Source organism: Equus caballus, chromosome 10 (assembly GCF_041296265.1).
Source record: "Equus caballus isolate H_3958 breed thoroughbred chromosome 10, TB-T2T, whole genome shotgun sequence".
Lineage (NCBI taxonomy): Eukaryota > Metazoa > Chordata > Mammalia > Perissodactyla > Equidae > Equus > Equus caballus.
The window spans coordinates 19,561,141-19,588,176 of record NC_091693.1 but is presented as its reverse complement, the minus strand read 5'-3'; the positions used below and the strand labels follow the sequence as shown (position 1 = coordinate 19,588,176).

General features: G+C 40.8%; 1 protein-coding gene across 7 annotated transcripts; it reads left to right on the top strand.

Annotated features, from left to right (window-relative positions):
• Positions 1-120: 120 nt before the first annotated feature.
• Positions 121-19,577, top strand: LOC100055178 (orphan sodium- and chloride-dependent neurotransmitter transporter NTT5). Of its 7 annotated transcripts, none has more exons than XM_070224715.1 (14): positions 173-224; positions 491-603; positions 10,518-10,560; positions 11,382-11,792; positions 12,230-12,387; positions 12,582-12,708; positions 12,900-13,075; positions 13,273-13,383; positions 13,565-13,746; positions 15,408-15,594; positions 15,998-16,199; positions 16,319-16,478; positions 17,568-17,730; positions 17,947-19,577. In XM_070224715.1, exons 4-14 carry the CDS (start codon positions 11,438-11,440, stop codon positions 18,193-18,195), a joined length of 2,070 nt encoding a protein of 689 aa, XP_070080816.1. In that variant the 5' UTR covers positions 173-224; positions 491-603; positions 10,518-10,560; positions 11,382-11,437; the 3' UTR covers positions 18,196-19,577. The 7 variants fall into 7 exon arrangements, with proteins under 7 accessions (XP_023505885.1, XP_070080813.1, XP_023505886.1 ...); XM_070224711.1 differs by having other exon boundaries at positions 213-312; positions 13,565-13,806; positions 17,947-18,687; XM_070224712.1 differs by lacking the exon at positions 10,518-10,560 and having other exon boundaries at positions 123-224; positions 13,565-13,806; positions 17,947-18,687.
• Positions 19,578-27,036: the final 7,459 nt, after the last annotated feature.

The following is a 27,036-nucleotide window of genomic DNA, read 5'->3' as shown; positions in this document are numbered from 1 at the left end:
GAATCAAGAGCAGAGATCCTAGACGTCTCCGGACCTCTGAAGTTTCACGCTCCTCAAGCTGGAGATGGACAGCTGGAGAGGATGTGAACCTCCCTCATCACCCATTGGCTCCTGCACCTCGTAGCCCCGCCCCCACAGCGCCTTCCATCTCCCCTACCCCCACGCCACGCCCACAATCCAAACGACCTGTCTGCGTGAAGACCTGCGCTGCTGAGTCGGATAAGGTGAGAATCGGGGAGAGGAGGCAGTCGCCTTCTCGTCATGATCAAATACTCTTTTGAGTTTTCGACCTCTTTCCTTTTGGAAACCCAGGTGCTCATCCTCCTTTCTGTCCTCCACTCGCCCTCCAACCCCCGCTCCAGTTCCAGTTTTGGGAGTGGAACCCGTGGGAGAGGGATTGAAAAGCAGGGGCCTACCGGATAAACCGATGGGAGTGGAATGAAGGTCTTGGTGTGTTTTCTCCTCCCGCTCTAAATTTTTTTCTCCTCAGGCTGCTTGTTGACTGTCCTGTGGCACCCAACGGCAAGGTGGTTTGAATTGGGAATAGCTCACATTGCTGTCGGGAGCATTGTTTAGAGATGGGAAGACTGCTTTCCATCGGAGGTACTTCTCTACGTAGCTCTGGAGGTCCTTACTGTCTAAAGTCGTGTGTCATACCAGCCTCGTGTGTGATGAGCGGAGTTTTTTCTGGACTGTTGTTGATCTCTGGCCTTGTTAGACAAAATGGAGCCCCGTCCTTGGTAGGGCACCTTTCACTTGTCTTCACTTTTATTCCTCACGAGAGTGATACTAGGTATAGGTATTGTCATCCTCAGTTTTCATCAGGAGACGCGAAAGAAAGAGGCGTTCACACACTGAATCAGGGACAGAGCTTGACAAAGAGTCTTGTCTTGTGGCTCCTGGCGCTTTTATTTTGGAGATTTTCGAATACATAGAAAAAAGTAACATAATGAATTTCTTTATACTCATCGCCCATCTTAAATAGTGACCAACTCCTGACCAGTCTGGTTTCATCTTTCCTCCCCCCAACTGCCTGCCTCCCCATTGTTTTGAAGCAAATTCCAAATTTATCATTTCTGCTGTAGATATGTCAGTCCATATCTCTAAAAAATAAGAACCTCTTAACCTGACAAAACCTTATCACACTGAAAACAAGTAATGGTAGTCATTTAATATCATCAAATATCCAGTCAGTATTCAGATTTTTCTGATTGCCTTATAATTTTTTTGTGGTAGCTTTATCTTTTTTAACAGCTTTATTGAGATGTAATTCACCCATTTAAAGTGTACAGTTCAGTGGCTTTTAGTATATTTGCAGAGTTGTGCAACCATTACCGCAGTCAATTTTAGTACATTTTCATTACCCCCAAAAGAAGCACCACTCCCCTTAGCCATCATCCAGATTGCCCCAGCCCCCAACCCCAGCCTTAGATAAGCACTAATGTACTCTTTGTTCTATAGAGTTGCCTGTTCTGGACATTTTATATAAATGGAATCATACAGTAGGAATAGTCTCTTGTGACTGGCTTCTTTCACATAGAATGTTTTCAAGATTCATCCCTGTGTGGCATGTATCATTATTTCATTTCTTTTTATTGCTGAATAATATTCCATTGTGATAGCTGTACCACATTCTATTTATCTAATTATCAGTTAATGGACATTTTGGTTTGTTTCCATTTTGGGGCTCTTATGAATAATACTGTTATGAACATTCATGTAAAAGTTTTTTTTGGTGAACATGTTTTTATTTCTCCTGGCACAAACTTAGGAGTGGAATTGCTGAATCACTACCAAATTCAGTGTCATGGGAATTTTACCCTATATTATCTTCTAATAGATTTAGGTCTTTGATCCATTTTGAGTTAATTTTGTATATGGTGTTAAGTAAGGGTCCAACTTTATTCTTCTGCGTGTGAATATCTAGGTTTCTCAGCACCATTTGTTGAAAAGACTGTTCTTTCCCTATTGAGTGGTCTTGGCACTCTTGTCAAAAATCATTTGACTATACATGCAAGGGTGTATTTCTGGGCTCTCCATTCTATTCTGTTGGTGTCTGTGTCTGTCTTTATGCCAGTGTCACACTGTTTTGATTACTGTAGCTTTGTGGTAAGTTTTGAAATCAAGAAGTATGAGTCCTCCAGCTTTGTTCTTTTTCAAGATTGTTTCAGCTATTCAGGGTCTCTTGAGATTCCATATGAATTTTAGGATGGATTTTTCTATTTCTACAAAAAAAGATCACTGGGGTTTTGATAGGGATTGCATTGAATCTGTAGATCACTTTGGATAGTATTTACATCTTAACAATTTATAAGTCTTCCAATCCAACGAACATGAGATGTATTTCCATTTATTTATGTCTTCTTTCATTTCTTTCAGCAATATTTTATAGTTTTTATTGTACGAGACTTTCACCTCCTTGGTTCATTCCTAAGTATCTTATTCCATTTGATGCTATTTTAAAGGGAATTGTTTTTGTAATTTCCTTTTCAGATTGTTCATTGCTAGTGTATAGAAATGCAACTGATTTTTGTGTGTGGACTTTTTATCCTGCCACTTTGCCGAATTCATTTATCTTAACGGGTTTTTTGGGTGAAATCTTGAGGGTTTTCTACATATAAGATTATATCATCCATGAACAGAGATAATTTTACTTCTTCCTTTAAAATTGGATGACTGGGGGCCGGCTCCCTGGCCGAGTGGTTAAGTTCGCGCGCTCCGCTGTGGCGGCCCAGGGTTCGGATCCTGGGCGCGGACATGGCACCGCTCATCAGGCCATGTTGAGGCAGCGTCCCACATCCCACAACTGGAAGGACCTGCAACTAAGATATACAACTATGTGCAGGGGGGTTTGGGGAGATAGATAAAGCAGGAAAAAAAAAATATTGGCAACAGTTGTTAGCTCAGGTGCCAATCTTTAAAAACTAACTAAATAAAAAAAAAATAAAATAAAATTGGATGGCTTTATTTCTTTTTCTTGCCTAATTGCTCAGGCCAGAACTCTCACTATTGTATTGAATAGAAGCAGTGAAAGTTCCTGATCTTAGAGGGAGAGCCTTTAGTCTTTCACCATTGAGTATGATGTTCACTATAGGTTTTTCCTATGTGGCTTTTATTATGTTGAAGTAGTTTCCTTCTCCTAGTTTTTGAATGTTTTTATCATGAAAGGATATTGAATTTTGTCAAATGCTTTTTATGCATCTGTTGAGATGATCATATGATTTTTAGCCTTCATTCTGTTAATTTGGTGCATTACATTGATCAATTTTCTTTTGGAAAATCATCCTTGTGTTCTAGGAATAAACCCCTCTTTGTCATGTTGCATTATCCTTTTAATATGCTGCTGAATTCTGTTTGCCAGTATTTTGTTGAGAGTTTTTGCATCTATGTTCATCAGGGATATTAGTCTGTAGTTTTCTTTTCTTGCAGTGTTTTTGTCTGGCTTTGCTATGAGGGTCATACTGGTGTCAAAAAATGAATTAAGAAGTGTTTCCTTCTCAGGGCTGGCCCCATGGCCAAGTGGTTAAGTTCGCATGCTCCACTTCGGCAGCTTGGGGTTTCTCAGGTTTGAATCCTGGGCGCCGTCAAGCCATGCTGAAGCGGCATCCCACATGCCACAACTAGATGGACCCACAACTAAAAATACACAACTATGTACCCAGGGGCTTTGGGGAGAAAAAGAAAAAAATAAAATCTTTAAAGAGAAAAAGAAAATAGTTTGTATTCGGCTGTTGTTGGAGGCACATTCTAGAGATGTAAATTAGATTATGTTGGTTGATAATGTTATTTAGGTCTGCTATGTTCTTGCTGATTTTCTGTCTACTTGTTCTATCAATTACTCAGGGAAGAGTGTTGAAGTTTCAAAGTATAATTGTGGGTTCTTTAGTTCTATCAGTTTTTGCTTTGTGTGTTTGGAGCTCTGTTATTAGGTGTACATACATTCAGGGTTGTTATGTCTTCTTGGTGAATTGAATCTTTTAACATTATGTAGTGTCTCTCCTTACCCCTGGGAATTTTTTATTCTGAAATCTGCTTTGTATGATATTAGCATAGCCACTCTAGTTTTCTTTTAATATTTGCATAGGATATTGTTTTCCATCCTTTATTTTTTAAACAGCTTAATTGAGATGTAATTCACATGTCATAAAATTTACCTGTTTAAGGTGTACAGTTCAGTGATTTTTAGTATATTCACAGAATTGTGCATTTATCACCACAATATAATTTCAGAACATTTTCATCATCCCCTCCAAAAACCTATCCTTTTACTTTTAACCTATTTATATCATTATATTTAAAGTGTTTTCTTTGTGGTCAGCATATAGTTGGATCTTTTTTCTCCATATCTGATAATCACTATTTTTTAATTGATCTATTTAGACCATTTACATTATATATATATATATGTTATTTACTGTATATATATTTGTTTTCTATCTATCCTCTCTGTTTTATGATCCTCTCTTTCCCCTTTCCTGCCTTCTTTTGGCTTATTTAAATAATTTTTAGTATTCCATTTTAGTTTATCTGTTGGCTTTTTAGCTCTATATCTTTGAATTAAGTTTTTTAGTGGTTGCTCTAGGAATTATATTATACATACCTAATTTTGCACAGATTACTTGAGTTAATATTTTACCACTTCAAGTAAATGTAGAAACCTTATTACCTTATGGGACCTTTTACTTCTTCCGTTATATTGTGCTTGTCATATGTAGTACGTTTATATACATTGAAAGCCTCCCCAAACAAGGTTATGACTTGTCAAACATTTTAAAGAAAATCTTTACGAGAAAAACAGTCCCAATTATTTATTCCAGTATTTACTATTTTTCTTGTTCCTCCCTCATTCCTGAAGTTCCTAGTTCTCCTCTGATACCATTTCCCTAAAGCCCAGAGAACTTTCTGTAGCCTTTCTGTTAGAGCAGGTCTGCTAGTGAGGGATTCTCTTAGTTTCCCTTCATCTGAGGATGTTTTTATGGCACTTCATTTCTGAAGGATATTTTTGCTATATATAGAAATATAATATTACACTTTTTTTTCTGTGAGCTCTTTAAGGATATTGTTCCACCGACTTCTGACTGCCATGTTTTCTGATGAGAAATCCACAATCCTTCCAATTGTTGTGGGCTTATATGTAATCTGTTGTTTTTCTCCATGTGGTTTACAGATTCATCTCTTTCAGCTTTTAGCAGCATGATTACGATATGCCTGAACATGGTTTTGTTTGAGTTTGTTCTGTTTGAGGTTTGATGAACTTCTTGAATCTGTAAATCTATATATTTCACTAAATTTGGAGAGTTTTCAACCATTATTTCTTCAAATATTTTTTCTTCATTAATCTTTCTTATTCTTGGGCTTGTGATACTGTCCCGTAGGTCCCTGAGGCTCTGCTCATTTTGTTTTCAATCTTTTTTCTCTCTGTTCTTCAGATCAGATCATTTCACGTTCCATCTAATTGATTTTTTTATTGGCAATATTTTTCTTCTGGGCTCTAAAATTTCCGTTTGTTATTTTTTATAGTTTCTATGTCTCTGCTGAGAACTTCTGTTGTTCCATTACACCTTCACCTCTTGGAGGTTGGTTATAATAGTTACTTTTAAAGTCTTTGTATAGCTTTTGTTTCTAAGCAAAATGGCAGAACAGGAGGTCCTCAGCTCATCTCACCCACACAAACAATGATCTGGCAGCTATCCGCACAGAGAAGTGCCTTTGTGGGACTTTGGGATCCAGGTGGGAGGTTGTGAAACTCCAGGAAAGCCCAAGACTAAGGAGAGCTTCTTTGAGAAGGCAAGCCCTCGCACTGGTGGCAGGCTCACCAAATGTGGTCCTGGGTGCAGAACAAAAGTGGCCCCATCCCCTTATGGACTTGACTCAAGCCCCACTTGGCTGCAGTCCTGCAACCAGCTCCAGCCAGCAAGGTACCCAGGAGGAACCATGGTCATCTGTACCCACAGCATCAGGCCCACCAGCTGTGGACCAAATTGCAAATCCTGAAGCATCCCTGTGACCCAGCTCCAGCCCCACTCTACTGCCAGTCTACAGTCAGTCGTGCCTGCACAGGGTTCCTGCAGGAGACATGTCCCCATAACAGTCCTGCAAACCCAGCAGCTCTGTGACCTGGCTTCAGCCCTGATCTTAGTCCTGCCTGCCCAAAGACCCAGTGTCACCTGTTCGTACCCCTGGTAGCAGGCTTGCCAATCTCAGTCCTGGTTGTTCACTCTGAAGTCAGTCCCAGCTGTGGACTCTGGGTGGCCCTGAGGCTCAGTGCCAACCCCACTCTGCCACGGTTGGGGGCAGTCCTGCCCACCCAGGGAATTGGCAGGAGACATGTCCCTCCAAGCCTCCAGGGGCAGGCCCACTAACTTGGCCCTGACTGTGACCCGGCTCCAGCCTGCTCTCCTGCAGTTCCAGAGGCCGTCCTCCCACCCAGGGACTCACCCAGGGACCTGGGGGGAGTGTACTCAGGGGACTGGCAGGAGCCACACCCATCTCTGCCCCTGGCAACAGACCCACTGTCTGTGGACTTGACTGGTGACTCATTGTATGAGGCCAGCATTACCCTGATACTGAAGCCAGACAAGGAAACTACAAGAAAAGAAAATTACAGGCCAATATCTCTAATGAACATAGATGCAAAAATCCTCAGCAAAATACTAGCAAACTGATTCAGCAGCATATTAAAAGGATCAGACACCATGATAAAGTGAGACTTATCTCTGGGATGCAAGCATGGTTCAACATATACAAATAAATGTAATACACCACACGAACAGAATGAAGGATAAAGATCATGTGTATCTCAATAGATGCATAAAAAAGTATCTGACAAAATTCAACATCCTTTGCTAATAAAAACTCTCAACAAATTAGGTATAGAAGGCAAGTACCTCAACACGATAAAGGCCACATATGACAAGCCCACAGCTAACATCATATTAAAGGGTGAAAAGCTGAAAGCTTTTCCTCTAAGATCAGGAAGACAAAGATGCCCACTCTTGCCACTTCTATTCAAAATGAAGGGCATCCAGTTTGGAAAGGAAGAAGTAAAATAGTTTCTGTTTGCAGATGACATGATCTTATACATAGAAAACCTTAGCAACTCCTCCAAACTGTTAGGACTAATATACAAATTCGATAAAGTCGCAAGATACAGGATCAACATACAAAAATCAGTTGCACTTCTATACACTAACAAGCATGGTACTGGCATAAAAACAGACACACAGACGAGTGGAACAGAATAGAGAGCCCAGAAATAAACCTACATACAGTCGGTCAACTAATCTTCAACAAAGGTGCCAAGAATACACAGTGGGGGAAAAATACTCTCTTCGATAAATGGTGTTGGGAAAACTGGATATTCACATGCAAAAGGAAGAAATTGGACCCTTGTCTCACACCATACACAAAAATCAACTCAAAAATGATTAAAGGCTTATTTGTAGGGCCTGAAACCTCAAAACTCCTAGAAGAAAACATGGGGGGAAAGCTCCTTGACATTGGTCTTGGCAATGATTTTTTGGGGTGTGACACAAAAAGCACAGGCGACAAAAGCAAAATTAAACAAGTGGTGCTAGATCAAACTAAAAAATTTCTCCACAGCAAAGGAAACAATCAGCAAAATGAAAAGGTGTCCTATGGAATGGGAGAAAATATTTGCAAACCGTAGAGCCATAAGGTGTTAATATCCAAAATATATGAGGAACTCATATGATTCAGTGACAAAAAAAAAACAACCCACAAATAACACAATTAAAAAATGGGCGAAGGACTTGAATAAGATTTTTCCAAAGAAGACATACAAATGGTCAACAGATATATGAAAATATGCTCAACATTACTAATCATCAGGGAAATGCAAATCAAAACCACAATGAGATATCACCTCACGCCCGTTGAGATGGCTATTATGAACAAGTCAGAAGATAAGTGTTGGCAAGGATGTGGAGAAAAGGGAACCTTATACACTGTTGATGGGAATGTGAATTGGTACAACCATTATGGAAAACAGGATAGTGGTTCCTCAAAAAAGAAAATTAAAAATAGAACTACCATAGGATCCAGCAATCCCACCTTCTGAGTATATATCCAAAGGAAATGAAATCAGTGTCTGCAAAAGATATCTGTACTCTCATGTTCAACGCAGCATTATTCACAGTAGCCAAGGTATGGAAACAACTTAAGTGTCCCTTAACAGATAACTGGATAAAGAAAATATGATAGGTAGGTAGGTAGGTAGATAGATAGATAGATAGATCAATAGATAGACACACACACATATGCACAATGGAATATTATTTAGCCTTAAAAAAGAAGGAAATGCTACCATTTGTGACAACATGGATGAACATCGAGGACATTGTATTAAGTGGAATAAGCCAGGCACAGAAAGACAAATACTACATGATTCACTTATATGTGGAATCTAAAAAAGTTGAACTGACAGAAACATAGAGTAGAAGAGTAGTTACTAGGGGCTGAGGGGTAAAGGAAATGGGGAGATGTTTGTTGATCAAAGGGTACAAACTTTCAGTTATAAGCTGAATAAGTTCTGGAGACCTAGTGTCCAGCATGGTGACTATAGTTAATAATAATGTATTGTATACTGCAATTTGCTAAGAGAGTAGATCTTAAGTGTTTTTACCACACACACAAAAATAATGGTAACTGTGAGGTGAGAGATAAGTTAATTAGCTTCATTGTGGTCATCATTTCACAATGTATACATGTAATAAAACATCACGTTACACCTTAAATATATACAATTTTTATTTGTTGGTTGTACCTCAATAAAGCTGGAAAAAATAAATACTTTTAAAAAATAATAAAGTCTTTGTCTATTAATTCCATCATCTGGGTCATCTCAGGGTTGACATCTATTGATTGTCTTTTCCCTTGGGAAATGGTCAGATTTTCTTGTGTTTTTCTTTTTTTTTAATGATGAGTAATTTTGGATTGTATCCTGGAAATTTTGAATATTCTATTGTGAGACCCAGGATCCTGTTAATATAATATCCTCAGGAGAATGTGGAATTTTGTTTGCTTATTAGCTTTAGCAGGCAATCAACCCAGTTAGGTTCAGATGGCAAGTTTTGTCATATCTTCTGTGGGTGCTGGTTACAATGTTAGTTCAGTTTTCAAAGGCTTTGCTGTGCTATTTGGGTTAGCATGTGCTACCCTGGGGTTAGTCTGTGACTTGAGCAGTGGTTCAGTTTTCAAAGCCTTGCTCTGGTGCTTTTGCATTTCTTCCATGCTTGTGCAATTCAGAGGTGAGCCTCTGAGGTGAGAAGGGAGATTTAGTATTTCTCCCACATTCTTTGGTGCGTAGGAGCTCTTTTTCATTGTCCTCTGGAAATAGGGAGTTTCTCCTGGAGTTTTTGCTTTTAGTGCTTGTTGTACAGTTCCATTATTTGACTTGGATCAGGAGACAAAGGAGGGGAAAAAAATGTGAAACCCATTCCCCCTATTATGTCATTATTCACGTTTTAACTTAAATCCCAGTCTGACCATGATTGTTTACTTTTCAGAGTCCTCAGGTAGTTGTTTTTTGTATTCTATCCAGAAATTTTAGCTATAACCAGTGGGAGAGATTTTTGTAGGTGTTTCTCTTTTGTAAATATTTTTTTGGAAACAAATCCTGGTTTTGGTTATATATTTTTTAAATTTCCTACTGTGGCTCTAACAATAACTACAAACTGAGTGGCTTAAACAACATAAACTTCTTATCTTACAGTCCTGGAGGTCAGAAAGCTGAAATCAGTTTCACTGGGCTCACGGCAAGGTGGCGGCAGGCCTGTGTTCTTATGTAGAATCTAGGGAAGAACCCATAGAAGCCTTTTCCAGCTTCTAGGAACCGTCTGCATTCCTTGAATCATGGCCCCTTCTTCCACATTCAAAGCACATCATTCCGACTTCAGCTTCCGCCATCCCACTTCCTTCTCTGATTCTGACTCTCCTCCCTTGCCCTCCTCCTTATAAGGACCCTGTAATTGCATTGGGCCCATCATAGATAATCCAGCACAGTCTCCCATTTCTAGATCCATAACTTAACCACACTGAAAATTCTCTTTTGCCGTCTAAGGTAGCACATTCACAGGTTCTGGGAATTATGCTGTGGCTATCTTGGAGGAGGGCATTATTTTGTCTACCATATATTTTGCAAATATCCTCCGCTAGTCAATGGCTTGTCTGTTTATTCAATTAATGGTAACTTTTGATTGACAGAAGTTTCTATTTTTAATTTAGTCTAATATGTCAAACTTTTTCTTTATGATTGGTGTTTTTTTGTGTCCTACTTAAGAAATCGATGCCTACCCTCAAGTTGTATCCATATTCTTCTAAGTTTTTCATCTAGAAATGTTATTGTTTTACCTTTCACATTTAGAACTGCAATCTGCACTGAACAGATTTTTGTTTGATATGTGAAGTTGGGGAGGCAAGGTTCATTTATTTTTATATAGATATCCAGTTGCCCTAACAACTAGTCATTTCTTGAAAAGAATGTCCTTTCTCTACAGCTTTGCAGTGCCATCTTTGTTGTAAATCAGGATCCGTATATGTGTGAGTATGTTTCTGAACTCTTCCAATGCTATCCAAAGAACTTTCTGTGATAACGAAAATATTCTATATCTGTCCGTCCAATATGGTAGCCATGTGGCTACCAAGCGCTTGATATTGTGGCTAGTGTGACTGAGGAATTAAATTGTTAATCTTATTTAATTTTAGTTAATTTAAATTTAAATAGCTATATGTGGCTAGTGGTTACCATATTGAAAAGAACAGCATATTGCTCCATCGCTCTATGTGTGCCGTAGATCCCTGTGCCAATACCATACTCTCGTAATTACTGTACCTTTATAATTAGTCTTTACATTTTGTTCTTCTCCTTCAAGATTGCATTAACCACTCTAGGCTTTTTGCCTTTCCTGTACATTTTAGAATCAGCTTGTCAATTTCCACAAAAACCCTGCTGTGATTTCAATAAGAATTGCATTGAATCTATAGATCAAATTGGAGAAAATTGATGTGGTTATACTATTGAGACTTCCAATTCATGAACATGTTATCTCTCTTAATTAGGGCTTCTTTATTTTCTCTCGATAATGTTTTATAGTTTTTCAGTGTGTGTAAAGGTCTTGCTCATCTTTCATTAAAATTATTCCTAGGCATTCTGTGTCTTTTGGTATTATTGTAAATGGTATTTTTAAATTATTATTTTCTAGAGGCAGGCATATTCTTGGTATCTTTTCCCAGGTGGAGACTCAATGTTCTTGTCCACACGAGGATAAGAGGGTTGGGGAGGCCTCAGGGGTACTTGTAGGATTAGTCTTGTCTTTCCTCAGCTCATATACCTAAAGTCTACAGTTCTTGATGTCCTTAAGGTCAACAAGGAAGGAGGCCCCATCCCTGCGGAAGCAGGAACTAGCGTCTACCCAGGATGACGACTGTTAGTGAGAGCATGGATGAGAAGCTCCAGCTGTCTCAAACTTCGGATTCCAAATCCTTGATTGATACTACCTCACCTTCCCAGAGCGTAAAGTCCGACTTGTTGCCTACTGAGGAATTGACCGGGGAGGGACAGAAGTTTGACACTCTGTCATCATACATTTGGTCTGATGAAGATAATTTTGAAACATTGGAGCCCACAGACCAAGATAAGCCAAAGGATGAAGCCCCCACTGACTGCGCATCCTGGGCCAATAAAACTGAGTACCTCCTGGCCCAGGTGGGCTTCTCTGTGGGGCTGGGCACCATCTGGCACTTTCCTTATCTGTGTTTTCACAACGGAGGTGGTAAGCCTGGGGACCAGGAATCGTGGACCCATGAGGGGGTGAGGAGCCAGAGGACTGTCTTGGCTACTCCAGGGTCTCTGAGATTTGTAGGGGCTGAGGATTTGGGATTCTGACTGGGGCAGGAGCTGGGTACCTGAACACCTAGGACTTTGGGAGGATGGGAGCAGGATATCTGAATACTTAGGTTCATAGGGATTGTGGGGCTGGAGGCCTGGGTCAGGGGTAAGAGCGGAAAGTAGGTATCTGGATCTTCTAGGAATTGGGGTCCAAGGGACTGGACACCTGGGACTGTGAGGTATGTGGAAACAATGAATTCTTGATGCCTGTGGCCCTGGGGAGGTCACTGGTGGGGAATGTGATCTCCTGGACTTTGGAAGAAGTCCAGGCACTGAAAAGCCAGAGGGTTCTCAGAGCCTCTTCTTGAATCCCCTGCACAGGCAGTTTTGTCATCATCTATATCCTCATGCTGTTCTTGGTCGGGATTCCTCTTCTCTTCCTGGAGATGGCAGCTGGTCAGAGGTTGCGTCGGGGCAGCATTAATGTATGGAAGCTCATCAGCCCCTGGATTGGTGGTGTGGGGTATACCAGCTTCCTGGTGAGGAGCCCTGGGCTGCCCAGGCCTACCCTTTACCCCCCACCCCCATCCCAACCCTTGTCCTGGAATGGGTCCTATGACTTCACTTCCATGGGTCAAATCCCTTTGGTTCCGCAATCCTCAGGTCAAATCCCTCCCTTCTACTGGCCTACTTTTCTTCCCCTGCTGCCTCCAGAATTCTTTGTGTTCCCTAGGTGTGCATCATTATGGGCTTGTACTACAGTGTGCTCATGGCCTGGAGTCTCTTCTATTTGGTTCAGTCTTTCCAGTCTCCACTACCTTGGTCATTTTGCCCCTTACTGAACAGCTCCGTTGGTCTTGGTGAGAAGAGAGGGAAGAAAAGAGCAAGTGGGAGGGCTGAGAAAAGCACAGGGCAATGAAGAAGGAAGAGGATCATTGAGAGAATAGGGATGAGCAGGAAGATGATAAAATGGAATTGGAAGGAGGGGGTGGATGTGAAGAAGGGGGAGGCACCTGGTCTTGCAGTTTCCTCCATGGCCAGTTCACCTCAGATCCTGAATGTTCACGGACAACATCCACCACGTACTTCTGGTACCGGAAGGTATTGGAGGCCACAGATGAAATCGAGATCGGTGGGCTACCGGTCCTGCATCTCACCATCTCTCTCTTTGTGACCTGGTTAATTATCTGCATCTCCATGGTCAAAGGGCCCAAGTCTATTGGGAAGGTGAGCCACTCTCTGACTTACTAAGATGATGGACTCCCTTCTGTCTGAGACCCCCTGACGTGCTCCTAACTTGATGCCTGTAGGTCTCCAACTTCTCACTCCTTCTAATCTGACCTCTCATTCCCAATAGCCTTTAATTCCACTCTCCCAACTTCTGCCTTTGTGAACTCTATTTCTGAATCATACTTCCTACTTAGATGCTGTATGTCTCAGTACTCCTTCCCTACATCATCCTTTTCTGTCTCGTTATCCGGAGTCTCACGCTGAAAGGTGCAGATTTTGGTCTCAAGAGTTTGTTGGCTGCCAAGGTGAGGTGTCCCCTGCCCTTTAGTCCTCTTATCCAAATGGGGGTGTCAGGGACAGTATAGTTGTCAATTTGATAGAGGCCCTCCTAGCTCCCTCTTTCACTCCCTTCTCGTCTTCTGTCTCCCTCACGATTTACCTCTCCTTCCTTTATACCCCAATTTGCATGGTATTTCTCCTCCCCAGGTGTCAGCCTTGTACTCTTTGGAAGTGTGGCGCCGGACAGGGAACCAAGTCTTTTTGTCCAGGGGCTCCGGCTTTGGCAGCTTCACCGCAATCAGCTCGTACATCCCTCGGTCCAACAACTGTGTCATTGACGCCTTTGTTGTGGCTCTTCTCAACTTGACCTCCTCATTGACAGCTACGGTGTTTGTATTTGCCTTAATGGGCCACTTGGCTACAGAGAACAGCGAAAAATGTTACCTGCAGTGAGCACAGTCTTTCATATGCAGATCGTCACAAAGACCAAAGTCTTAGAAATAGACCACGAAACGCCAGTCTAGGCCCCATCTCTCAGGGATATTGGTTCAGTCAATACGGGGCCCTCAGATTGGAGCATCCTAAACCTTAGAAGCACCTGAATTTCTCCAACTCTATCTCTTTCAGGGCTGGCTTTCTAAACTAGGAAAGCCCCAAAGTTGGAGGTTTTCAAAGGTGTGTTTGCTCCATTCTTAACTGGGGACTGCCATGGAAAAATCAGAGGATACTTTTAGCTGAATGATTAGAGAGAGAGAGAAAAAAAAAAGACCCACAGCACCAGAGCCCCATAGCCTATTCCTCATTTTCTTCTCCTGTGACATTCATTCCAAAAATTCTTATCAGACATTTATAAAACATCTATCTACCAAACCCCATGTTGAGTCCTGGAAACATAGCTGTTGGTGAATCAGACCACAGCCCTGACCTCAGGAAAATCATAGTCTTTTGAGAAAGCAGATACTAAACAGATAATCACAAACTAAATGAAACTGGTAGTAGGCATGATGAGGAGACACAGAGGAGGAAGCTACTGATTTCCTGGGGCACTCAGAGAAGGCTTCCTAGAGGAGGCAATCCTGAGCTGAGTTTGTCTTTTGACAAATAACCACTGCTTGTATTCTTTCAGATATTTCCTATTCATAGACCTATATATAAAAACATACCATTTTCCAAAAATTGGATCATACCATACTACTTTTCTGCAGCTTGTTGATTTGCCCTTATCAAAATAGATTCTTAGGGGGTAGGGGGAGGGCAAAAGGAGTAAAAGGGCGCATATGTATGATGACAGATGGAAACTAGACTTTCGTTGGTGAACACGATACAGTCTATACAGAAGTCGAAATGGTATGATGTACACCTAAAATTTATATAATGTTATAAACCAATATGACCTGAATAAAAATTTAAGAAATGAATAAAACACACGCACACACAAAGATAAAGAGAATAGATCTTGAATGCCTTTTCATGGCAGTAAATTGAGTTCAGTGAGCTGAGAAAGGATTTGAAGGAATTTGCCATATAGAGAATGTGTGTGAGGATAGAATTGGGGGAGACTGAGTTGGGATGGAGTTGGGTAGTTCTAGGCAGAGAGAACATCATGTACCAAAGATACTGGGACAAGAGAGCATGGCAGCTTGGAGAAGGTTTAATAGTTGAGTATGGCTAAAGTGTGGAAGGAATAGAGTTGTGAGTAAAGAGGTTGGAGAGGCCAGCATGTCAAGAAAGCTGAGAAGTTTAACATTATCCAGAGATTGTCTAGTAGGAGGTAAGAGTCCTAAAGCCCTCAATGATACTATAGGAAAGACTCCTCTAGGGGTCCACTTAGGTCAGAAATTCTCTGGCCTCACACAAACACCTTTGTGATTATGAAAGTAGATGTCAGGCAGTGTGCACAGATCCTGGAGGCCTGGGTTTCAGCACAGGCTCTACTTTAAGCAGATCAAGAACTCTAGGCTAGTGATTTCCCTTCTCATCTGGAAGATAATGGAGGAGAAGTTATCTTAAAGGGCCAAATGGTTTTATATGATTCTACCCTCGTCTCCAGGAATGCTGAAACAGTGATGAAACTGGTAGCTACTGGGATGATCTCTCCTGAGGACCAGCCCCCAGCTAGTCTGTATCATGATCCAAGCTCCATCTACTCCAGGTGGTTCAGCAGCCTCCCCAAGCAAGTCAAAAGTGTGGTCCTACCTCATTTGTCTGAGTGCAACTTACCTGAGAAATTAAAGGAGGTAGGTAAGGGCTGGGGATGGGGCCCTAGAGTTCCTCTCAAAGCTCCCAGTGCACCAGGAACTTCAGCCCTTCTTAGGTGTCTGTAGAATCCAGAAAAATCCATCCTCAGCAGCATCCTGGACAACCAAGACGAAGGTTCACAGTGTCCTTTTGTGATGAGGCAGTTGTAGCCTCTGTAGCACCAAGCACTAGAGTGCATGTAAGCCATTCGCCCCAAAGAGTTGTTAACCCAAAAGAGTTGTTAAAGCAGCAGCTGTTGTAGGAGGAAGTTCTCGTGCCTCAAGGCCGGATGGGTATGTGACATTCGTTAACAGTGCTAAGATCATTTTCTAGGAAACGGGACAGAGTTAGGACTCTACGGACTGAGCTCAGAGCCCTTGTCATTCCTCCCTTCACTCACAGGTTATGGTGGGTCCGGGTGTGGCCATCGTGGCATTTACTGACATCATCTCCGTGTTTTCTGGATCCACCTTCTGGGCCATTATTGTTTTCTTGTTGCTGGCAAACCTGGGGCTGGGCACCATGACAGGGATCTTGCAGGGCCTCGTTACCCATCTCCAGGACACCTTCTCTTCCCTCAGGAAACAAACAAAGCTGCTCACAGGTACTCTGACCTATGACCCCATTCCCACCTATGGGCATTGTTTAGCTTAATCCTGCTGGGACTCTTATACAGACCGAGTTGAATTCTGACATTGATCCAAATCTGATGCTTTCCTCCAGTGGGTGTCTGTGTGCCTATGTTCCTGGGCAGCCTCATTTTCGTAAGGCCCTCAGGCATCTACTACCTGAACCTGCTGGATGATTACTGGGCATCTCTGCCCCTCTTCTTCATTGTCATCTTGGAGAACGTGGCCGTGGCCTGGATCTATGGGGCCAGGAGGTGATGTTCCAAACCCAGGATCTCCTACATGCACCCACACAGCTAGAGTCCCTAAGGAGGGTTCACCCCTCCTGCTCTCACCCTCAGGAGGGTGGGAAGGAGAGAGGCACGAGCTGGTTCCCGGAGAAAACAGCTGTAAAATGGACAAGTGGTAAACAGTCTATATTAAAGTCCTGGGGCTCCCGAGCCCTACTTTTAAACAGGGTAGTGTGGACATCTGAAACGTGTAATCCCTTGCTTCTCAAAGTGTGCTCAGTGGACCAGCAGCATTGGAATCACCTGGAAGCTTATTAGAAATGCAGACCCTCAGGCTCCACCCCAGATCTTCGAATCTATTTCTGCATTTTACCAAGAACCCCAAGTGATTCATTTGCACACTAACATTTGAGAAGCACCGTGTAATCCAAGGATGGCTGCATTTCCAGGTGATAGAGGTTCCTGGCATCAGTTCATTCATTCGTCCACTCACTCACTCTAAAATATTTCTTAGGGCCTCCTGTGTGCTAGGCAGGCCTTGTGGTGAGTACTGGGGATACTGGGATAAATTACATTTCATTTCTGCTCTTAGAGCCCAAAAAGGAAGACATATGTAAGCAGATCGTTGGCAGGTTGGTAAGTCTATGACAGAGGCAACCAGGAGCACTCTAGGAACACAGGTGGTTACCTAAAGAAGTCAGGCAAGGAGAGGATGCTTGAACAGAATCTAGACAGAAGAAGGGGAGTTTGTCAAGGGAGAGAAAGAGAGAAAGGCATTCTAGACAGAAGGAACCCAACTTACACATGTATTGGGGTTAAGAAGGTGCACCAAAGAGAGCTGGATATATGGACTTGAAAAAACTGCATTTAGAAACCTGGCTTTTATCCTGAGGGTGATGGGGGAGAGAAATGTTTAAAAAAAATTCCTAGGGCTGGGACAGATATCAGACTGAAAGGAGGTGAATTAGAAGCAAGAAGACTGGTTGTGGAGGTGAGTAGAAGGGTTTCAGAAATGTTAAAGGCTCTCTTCCAGGCTGGCTTTGCTCTGACTGCTCCCCCAAGGTTGGGTAAGGCTGAGGAGGCCTCCTAAAGCCTTGTTGCTCTTCCTCCCAGGTTTCTTTCAGACCTGAGTATCATGCTGGGCCACCCCATCTCCCCCATTTATCGTTGGCTATGGTGCTTTCTGTCTCCACTTGTGCTCCTGGTCCTGTTTCTGAGTGCCCTGTTTCATCTGTATACGAAGACCATCACCTACTTGGCCTGGGACTCAAGCATTGTGAGCCTCCCTCCCCAGACCCCAGAACCCCTTATGGAGTGGGGACAAGACTTTTCAATCCACTCTTGCCTCTAGGACTCAGTCATCTTATTCCCTGATGCCCTGGGGATTTGGTTATCTAGTCTCTTGCCTTGGTTTGTCTCCTTCCCCAACCCTCTGCAGCCTTCCACTTCGGAGAACCTGGGTATTCTAAACCTTCCTTCCCTTTCTCCACAGTCAAATGAGGTGCACCGAACTTATCCATCATGGGCCAAAGTCTTGCTTGTAGTCCTCATCGTTGTTACCATCTTGCCCATCCCTGCCTACTTCTTGTACACCCTCCTTCAGGTGACTCTCTCAGTCTCCATGATCCACAGTAGGGCCACAATAATCTTCAAACCTGAAGCTAAAGGGAACTTCCCGAAGCCCCATCCACGGCTCCAGGGGAGGCAAAGTCAAAAGAAGATTAGTAAAGTGGATACATAACCAGGGAAAAAACTTTCTACCACATGAGTTATTCCTCTTGGAAATAAAGACTTGGTTCACTGGATACAACATCATTTCCTTTTCAAAGTGGAACTCCCTGGCTGGCCACTTGACATTAGAAGAGGTAAATGTAGCAACTGCTGATGTCACTGGATCCAGAGACCTTTTGTTTTCCTTGATTGGGAAAGTTTTCTGGCCTGATGAGGATTAACATAGCAGTCTTTCCCCACATCTCCCACACTTTCCCTCACCAGACCCGTAATAATGGTGTTCTTTGATTTCCAGTATTTGGTTGATGGTGACTGCTGACCCTACTTCTCCTAGGCTACCTTCCTCTTGGAATTGGTCTGTGTAGGGTCTGGCCCCTAGGAAACTAGGGCAGAAATGGTGGTGGTAGATAAACCAGTTCAGTGGAACTTAACTTTTGTCATAAAAAAGTGTCTAACTCCCAGTCTTGCCTTCCAATGACTCTGTTAAATTCAAATGCTAGAATCTCAGGTGTCTCTGCCTGGTGCTTCCTCTAGTAAACTGGACCAACTAGAGACAATTTGCTCAGAAATCAGTGGATTCACTGATTATGGCAAAGTGGTTAACTATAGGCTAATTAGTGACCTTCTCATATATCTCTTAAATACTTGGAATAGTTAATTACTTTACCACTTCGGCCAAGGGGCTTAAAACTTTGCACAACATTGTATCTTTTTACTAAAGTGGTCTAGGAGCCTCGAGGAAGGGTATTCGGTGGGGAATGAGGGAGAGAGTAGAGATTGACTATGGAGATTGAAGAATACCCAAGGAGGACTTCATTTGGGGCAATGGGACGATAAAATAAGACAAACAAAACACACTATATTACAAGATACCTAAAATGTAACATAAAATATATTTCGATAATCCTCTTTAAATGCATAGATGAGCTTAGAAGAAATTGAGAGAAATCTTTAAGAAGTCAAAAATTAAGCCTAGGCTTGAATTCAGGTAGGTAAGCAAGTGTTAAAGCCAGTAACTGCTTTGGGACAATTGCTGCTCTCTGGTAACTTAGAGATTTGGGGTTTATATGCTAAGTGAAGACAAAGCCTTGGGTCCGTGAAAGAAAAGGAAACCCCTATACATAGAAAGCTGAAGGGCTATACCTCCTGTGAAAGAGTTAGATAGCAAGAAAATGTGTATGTCTTGGTCTTGTCTCTGATAGGAGGGAAGTAGTGTCATTTTTGAAAATTTGTAACCCCAAATCTTCTGTCACATGGGATTTTGGTTCAAATTCACACAACCTGCATGGTTTGAAAAATCTAAGTTGAGATCAATATAAAACGTGCCTGGAGAATAGCACCTTGCTCCCTGGCACTTGTCATAAATAAATATAAATAACTATGGGGGAAACACAGCCTCTGTTGGGCCTCATAGAATTCCCACAGATAAACTTTCAATGAACGTGAGGCCACAAAAAACACAAGGTAACAAGACACCTTAATAGCAGCACCAACAAGTAGCAGAATCAGACCTGAAAAGATGGAATGTACTGGAATTATCAGGTACATAATATAAAATTAATATGCTTAATATATTTAAAGACAAAAAGAGGGTGTTGAAATTGAAAGCAAGGAACAAGAGAGTCCCAAAAATGACCAGGGTATTTGAAAAAGAACTAATAAGAGCTTTTAGAAAGGAAAAAATCATTAAGATTAAAAACATCAATGGATGGGTTAAACAACCAATTAAAAAAACTAGGAAAAGAGACAAATCTGAGGAAATTACCAATAATGTAACATAGATAAACTCCAGTATTAAACGTATGAGATTAAGAGACATGGAGGATAGCAGAAGAAAGTCCAACATACATCTAATAGGAGTTCCAGAAAGAGGCCATTGGAAGAACAGGTCAGAGGCAACATGCGAAGAGAAAAATGCTGAACTTTTTCCAAAATCCGGGAAAGACACAAGTGTTTGGACTGGGGAAACAGCATATCCAAAGGAGGATTTAAAAAAAAGGAAACTGCAGCACTCCAAAAATAGATCTAAAGAGTGATCAGGCAGAAAAGGCATGACCTACATCGGAATGCCACTCTTGCAGCTGGTTTCTTATCAACAGCAGGGGAAGCCAAGAGATAGGAACTATCGACTTAGAATTGTAAATCCAACAAACACTATTTCGCAAGAACAGAGCAAAAGACACATATTTTCAGGCAGACAAAACAGTCTTCCACCCACAAATCTTTGGTAAAGAATGTACTACAAGGAGAAGTAAAATGATCCCAGAAGGAAGATCTGAGACCTGAGACAGAAGAAAGGCCAAGCCAAGAAAATGATGGTGATGTGGGTAAATGTAAACACATACTGAGTCTATAAAGCAATAAAAACAGCGGTTAATTTGTAAAGTTAAAAAACTGACATAAAGTACTGGACAACAGTAACACACACTAGAGATATTCACCTCAGCGGTGTGATAAATGTAATACTGATCTTCAGACTTTGATAAGGGTGCATGTTAAAATTACAAGGGTAACTACTAAAAAAGATAGAAACCATTTATAATTTCTGTATTAGTTAAGGTAAATAATGATAGCTTCTCTAACAGATCAGATACAAAATCTCAGTGGCTTCATACAATCAAATTTTATTTCCTGCTTATAAAATATGGTACAGTATAGCCTGGAATGAGGGTGGGGGGCCTCTACGTCATTCAGTCATTAAGGAACCCAGACTGCTTTCATCTTGGGGCTCTTCCTTCCTCTTGATTCTGGAGTTCTTGCCAGTGAGCTGGTGGATGGGGAAAGAGAATGAGTTTTACGGACCAGGTCCGAAAGTGAAGCACATCGCTTCTGTTTACATTCCACTGACCAGAACAAGAAGGCTAGAAGGACAGAGGAACACAGTTATTAGCAAGCACTTATAAAAGAACTGAATAAATCCAACATAAGTAGAAGGAAGAAAATACTAAGTAGCAGAAATTAGTGATATAGAAAATGGGATCAACAAAGTCAAAAGCTGCTTCAAAAAAACAAAAATCTAGTTTTTACAAATGCAGCAGAGATGCCAAAAAATTAATGAGAGAATTCAATGAACAACTTTAGGCTTTGAAATTTTTGAATGAACAAAATCCTACAAGACCGAGGAAGTGATAGCCCTTAGCGGGAGACCCAGGATTTCAGATTGCCTAATGATGCAGGGTGAGCTGCCCTTGAGAGGGTTGTGGGGTGAGGGTGAGGTTTGAAGTTTGGGGTGCCTCGTCAGAGAAGAACTGTTGTCCAAGGGGCCCTTTTCTCTGGACTTTCTCATTTACTCCTGCTGAGACGGCGTTAGTTTGGCGGTTGAAAGAGCTTGATTACTATGGAGGAGTTGAGCAGCGCCCACTTGGAGGGTCTGGTTCCACTTGTTTTCCATTGGCTCCTACCTCGTCTCTTGGCCCCGCCCACTCGTTCACCTCTTGGTTTCCACCTCTCAAGGTAAACCAGTAAAGTGATTTAGGAGTAGGAGACTCCAGTCTGACTTGTCTGCCCTCTCTCCACAGCATACCCAAAATTCAGTCTTAGTTCCGCCTGCTTTCTCCCTTCCCTCTCAAGATTCCTTTGTCCAAAGGTCTAAGATTTTCTTTATAACAGCTTTATTGAGATGTAATCCATGTACAATACAGTTCACCTATTTAAAGCTTACAATTCAATATTTTTTAGTACATTCATAGAACTGCTGAATTTTACCAAATACATTTTTACCTTGTTGATAGATTTTTTTATATTGACCCATCCTTGTGGAATCAATCCTTCATTAGTCATAACGTATTATCCCTTTGATATATTGCTAGATTCTATTTGCTAATGTTTAGTTTGTTCATCTAATCATCATAAATGAAATTTTTTCATTCTACCCATCTTTTTCAGATTTTCGTATTAAAGTTACGCTAGCTCCATAAAGTAAAATGAGGAACTCTCCATCTTTTTCTGCAATTTAGGCCACTGCCTCTCAAACTTTGGTATACCAAAGAATCACCTGGGGGATTGGTTAGCAGATTCTTGGGCCCCACCCCCAGTGATTCTGATTGAGTAGATCTGAATTTGGATCCATTCATTTGCATTTGTATCAAGCCTCCAGGTAATACAAGTGGTTCATGGACCACAATTTGAGCCTCATGGTTTAATTGGTACTACAACCATTTGCTTTTTATTTTTTTATTTTTTCAAAGATTTTCTTTTTCCTTTTTCTCCCAAAGCCCCCTGGGTACATAGTTGTGTATTTTTAGTTGGGGGTCCTTCTAGTTGTGGCATGTGGGATGCTGCCTCAGCATGGCCTGATGAGCAGTGCCATGTCCACACCCAGGATTGGAACTGATGAAACCCCGGGCCACTGAAGCAGAGTGCGCGAACTTAACCACTCAGCCACAGGGCCGGCCTCCCATTTGCTTTTTAAAGGTTAAATAGAACTCAGCTCTGAATCCATCTGGTCCCAGTGCCTTTTCAATGATAGATCTTTACTCGTCTTCCCAATAACTTCTGTTAATTTTTCCCCCAAAATTCTTGGGTCACTTTTAGTAATTTACATTTACTAGATACTGTCAGTGTCCTCTAGGGTTTCAGATTTGTTGATGTAGAATTTCATATAGGATTCCCTTAAAATTCTGATTTTGATGGCTGTATCTCTTTTCTCATTCTTACTATTGTGTACTTTGTTCCTATGACTTTTCTTAAATCAGGCTCACAAGCAGCATTTGGATTTTTGGATCACTTATGATTTTTTTATTTTCTATTGCATTAATTTCACTTTTTATCCTTATCATAATTTCCCTCTTTCTAGTTTGCTTTGTCATTATTCTAATTTCTTAAGGTGAGTTTAAGTTCCTTTTTTTCAATCTTTAGTCTCTAATAATAAAGTGACTTAGAGTTCTAAATTTTTGTATGATTTTTGCTGTGTTCCAAAGGTTTTGGTATTAAATATTCTCCCTTTTATGCTTCCTGGAAACTTTGTGATTTTCCCCTTAGTTTCTTAGTAATCCAAGGATTACCCAGAAGTATATTTCTTAATTTCCAAGTAATTAAAAGTTACTTTATCTCTCTTAAAATTGTTTCTTTCTAATACTACTGTGTATCTATTAAATAGTATTTATTGTTCGCATTACTCAATTTCTCTGTGTCCTTACTTTTTTTTCCCATTAGATCTATCAATTCTGAAAGAGATGTATGATGTTCCTATTGTTGTTATATTTTAATCTTTGGTTTTGTAATGGTCTGTATATTTTGTAATCTATATATTTGGTAATGCTTTATATATTTAGCTACCCTGTGATAGCGGTGGAGCACTGTCTGATGCCGCGCCGGAAGATGAGAGGATGGCACAGGGGGGTGAGGCAGGGTTCCACTCGGCTGTCCGCAGGCGTTGCTAAGAGTTGGAATCCACATGATAGCACTAACAAAACAAAATATTGTTTGGTATATATAGGTTTATGGCTGTTGTTTCTTCTAGCTGCATTGGACATTTACTTTTTTTTTTACTTTATTAATTTTCTGAGCATTAGCTATTATATAATATCTCTATTTAATACGTTCAGTACTTTTAACCTTAAATTCTGCTTTCTCTGAAATTAATATCACAATTTTTGCTTTGTCTTTGTTTGCATTTACTTTGTTTCACTTTGCCCACCCATTTGTTTTCAACTTTCTTTTCTCTTTTTGTATTATGTTGAGGTTACTTGTTAACAGCACTTAGTTGGATTTCTTTTTTAATCCCTCTCTGCAGCCTCTGGTCTTTAATAGGTGAATTCAGTCTGTTCACATTTAGTGTAATGACTGACATTTTTCTTAAATTTTTTCTGAGTTGGTCAAGTTTTCTTTTTTTTTTTTTAAGATTGGCGCCTGAGCTGACATCTGTTACCAATGTTCTTCTTTGTTTTTTTCTTCTTCTCCCCAAAGCCCCCCAGTACATAGTTCTATATTCTAGTTGTAGGTCCTTCTGGTTGTGCTATGTGGGACACTGCCACAGTGTGGCCTGATGAGCAGTGCTAGGTCTGTGCCCAGGATCTGAACTGACGAAACCCTGGGCCACTGAAGCAGAGTGTGTGAACTTAACTACTTGCCGCAGGGCCGGCTCCTGAGTTGATCAAGTTTATATTCACGTTTCCTCTTGTTGATGTGGAGGCTCTGTTGCTCTTTTCCCCTAATGGGTCCATTCACCTTGCAGTGCTCATAATCACAAGTCTATTTCTCTAATATGATTGGAAAACAAGGTACCTACTATTTCCGCCACCAAGATGCCCCATTTCTGCCATCCCCTCACCCCCAATAAGATGAGACATTTGGAACTCTTTTCCTTTCCCTCATTATTTCACCCCTAACTCCTAGATTTTTGCTGAGATAGTATGGAACTAAAAGTATTAAACTATTATTAAACTTCTCTTGGAGTTTGTCCCTTTTGAGTAAAAAAAATCCTATTTAGAGAATTTTTACACATTCCTGGGAAGATTATCATTATCTAGTATTTAATTACTGCACATGTATTCATATATATGTATATATACACTTTCACTTGTACGTGTACTTGGGCATATATATGTATGTATAAAACAGGATTCAGAGTCTATTATTTACCACATATTACTTCCCCTCATTTTCCTCCTTTCTTTTGAGTTCTTTGTTCTGATTTGTTTACTCTTTCACTTGAGTCCTTTCTAAAGGATTTTCCTCAGATGAAGGACATACATGATACTCTCTATAAAACCTTGTGTATCTTCAAATATCTTGTTTTACTTTTTTGCCCTGAAAGTTAATATCTTGCCTGAATAAAGGATTCTCAGGTTGCCATTCTTTTTTTCTCTTATTATCTCTGTAGATATGTTATTCCATAGTCTTCTGCCTCCCAGTGCTGGAGATGAGAAGTCCAATGGTAGTCTGATCCTTTTTTTCTTTATATGTAACTTATTTTTCTATCTGATGCCTGTGAGATTTGCTCTCAATTCTTGGAGTTCACAGATTTCACCAGGATATGCCCAGATATATATCTTTTCTTATCAGAACTGCCTGGAAGCCAATGAAGGCTTTAACAGTGCAAAAGATGGGTTTTTCCTTAAGGGAAGACATTACCTTTCATTACTAGTTTACTTGTTGCTTCTTCTCCATCTGTTCCCTTTACTTTGGGGACCACTGTTATTCATATGTTAGAGATTTTTTCCCAGCTTTATAGAGATATAGTTGATTTATAGCATTGTGTACATTTAAGGTGTACAACGTGATGATTTGATACACATATGTATTGTGAAATGATTATCACAATAGAGTTATAACGTTAACACCTCCATCATCTCATGTAATTACCTTTTTTTGGTGGCGAAAACACTTAAGATCTACTCTTTTAGCAACTTTTACGTATGTCATATAGTAGTTAACTATACGTACATTGGATCCCCAGAACTTATTTCTCTTAAAATTGGAAGTTTGTATCCCTTGACCAACATCTCCGCATTTCCACCATTCCCCAGACCCCAGCAACCATCTTTCTACTCTCTGTTTCTATGAGTTTGTCCTTTTCAGATTCCACATATAAGTGAGATCATACAGTATTTATCTTTCTCTGACTTATTTCACTTAACATAATGCCCTCAAGGTCCATCCATGTCATTGCAAATGGCAGAATTTCCTTCTTTCTCATGGCTAAATAATATTCCATTGCTGGGTTTTTTTAAAGATTGGCACCTGAGCTAACGTCTGTTGCCAATCTCCTTTTTTTTTTTTTTTTTTTTTGCTGCTTCTCCCCAAAGTCCCCCAGTACATAGTTGTATATTCTAGTTGTGAGTGCCTCTGGTTGTGCCATGTGGGATGCCACCTCAGCATGCCATGTCCGCACCCAGGATTAGAAACAGTGAAACCCTGGGCTACCAAAGCAGAGCTTGAGAACTTAACCACTTGGCCATGGGGCTGGCCCTTCCATTCTTTTTATGTATAACATTTTCTTTATTCATTTATCCATAGATGAACATTTAGGTTGTTTCCATATCTTGGCTATTGTGAATAATGCTTCACTGAACACGGGAATGCAAGTATCTCTTTGAGATTAATTCCCTCGGGTATATGCCCACAAGTGGGATGGCTGGATCATAAGCTAGTTTGTACTTTACTTATTTTTCAACAGTCTTCATTTTATATGCATATTTGTCTATTGGGTTGTTGATCCTTTTATGTAATTTTTAAAGCTCTGTGTATATTAGGGAAATTAAGCCCTTTGTCATAAATATTGAAATTTTTTACAAGTTTGATACCTTTTAACTTGGTTCATTTTCTTTTCATTTTCCCACACAGAGGTTTTGTTTTTATATAGTCAAACTTATCAAATTTTTCCTTTATGGAGTCTTGTTTTTATATTCTTCTTAGAAAGCCCTTCCCTGTGCCAAGATGATAGAAATGTTCACCCATACTTATTGGTAGTGAATTACGTTTTTCATTTTCCACGTTGTGATCTTGACCCACCTGAAATGTATTTTGATGTAAGGAGCACAATTCTTTCCCAGGTGTCTTGCCAGCTGTTACAGCCCAATCACTGAATAACTCGTGCTTTGTCCACTGATTTGAAATGCCACTTTATCACATCCTGATTTCCATCAGTACCCAGGTCCTCTTCTAGATTATTTTATGCCCTCAAGCTACTTGTGTAAATCTGCTCCAGGACCACCCTGTTTTAGACATTGAAGCTTTATGCTACGTTGAGTCTTTATAGCACAGCGGTGAAGAGGTGAACTCTGAAACAAGCCGCCTAGGTTCTTATGTTGGCTCTCCCCTTCCACAATCCACAAAGTATGTTCACCACTAAGTCTACTAGCCAGACTAAATCTGCCTGGCAACCGGTGACCTCCCTCCACCCACCGCA

Coding starts and splice junctions, on each gene's coding strand:
- LOC100055178 (XM_023650117.2), top strand. CDS start 11,438: ATGACGACTGTTAGTGAGAGCATGGATGAGAAGCTCCAGCTGTCTCAA. Junction 13,384..13,564: donor AGAGTTTGTTGGCTGCCAAG/GTGAGGTGTCCC, acceptor TCTCCTCCCCAG/GTGTCAGCCTTGTACTCTTT. Junction 13,807..15,407: donor AGCGAAAAATGTTACCTGCA/GTGAGCACAGTC, acceptor CCTCGTCTCCAG/GAATGCTGAAACAGTGATGA.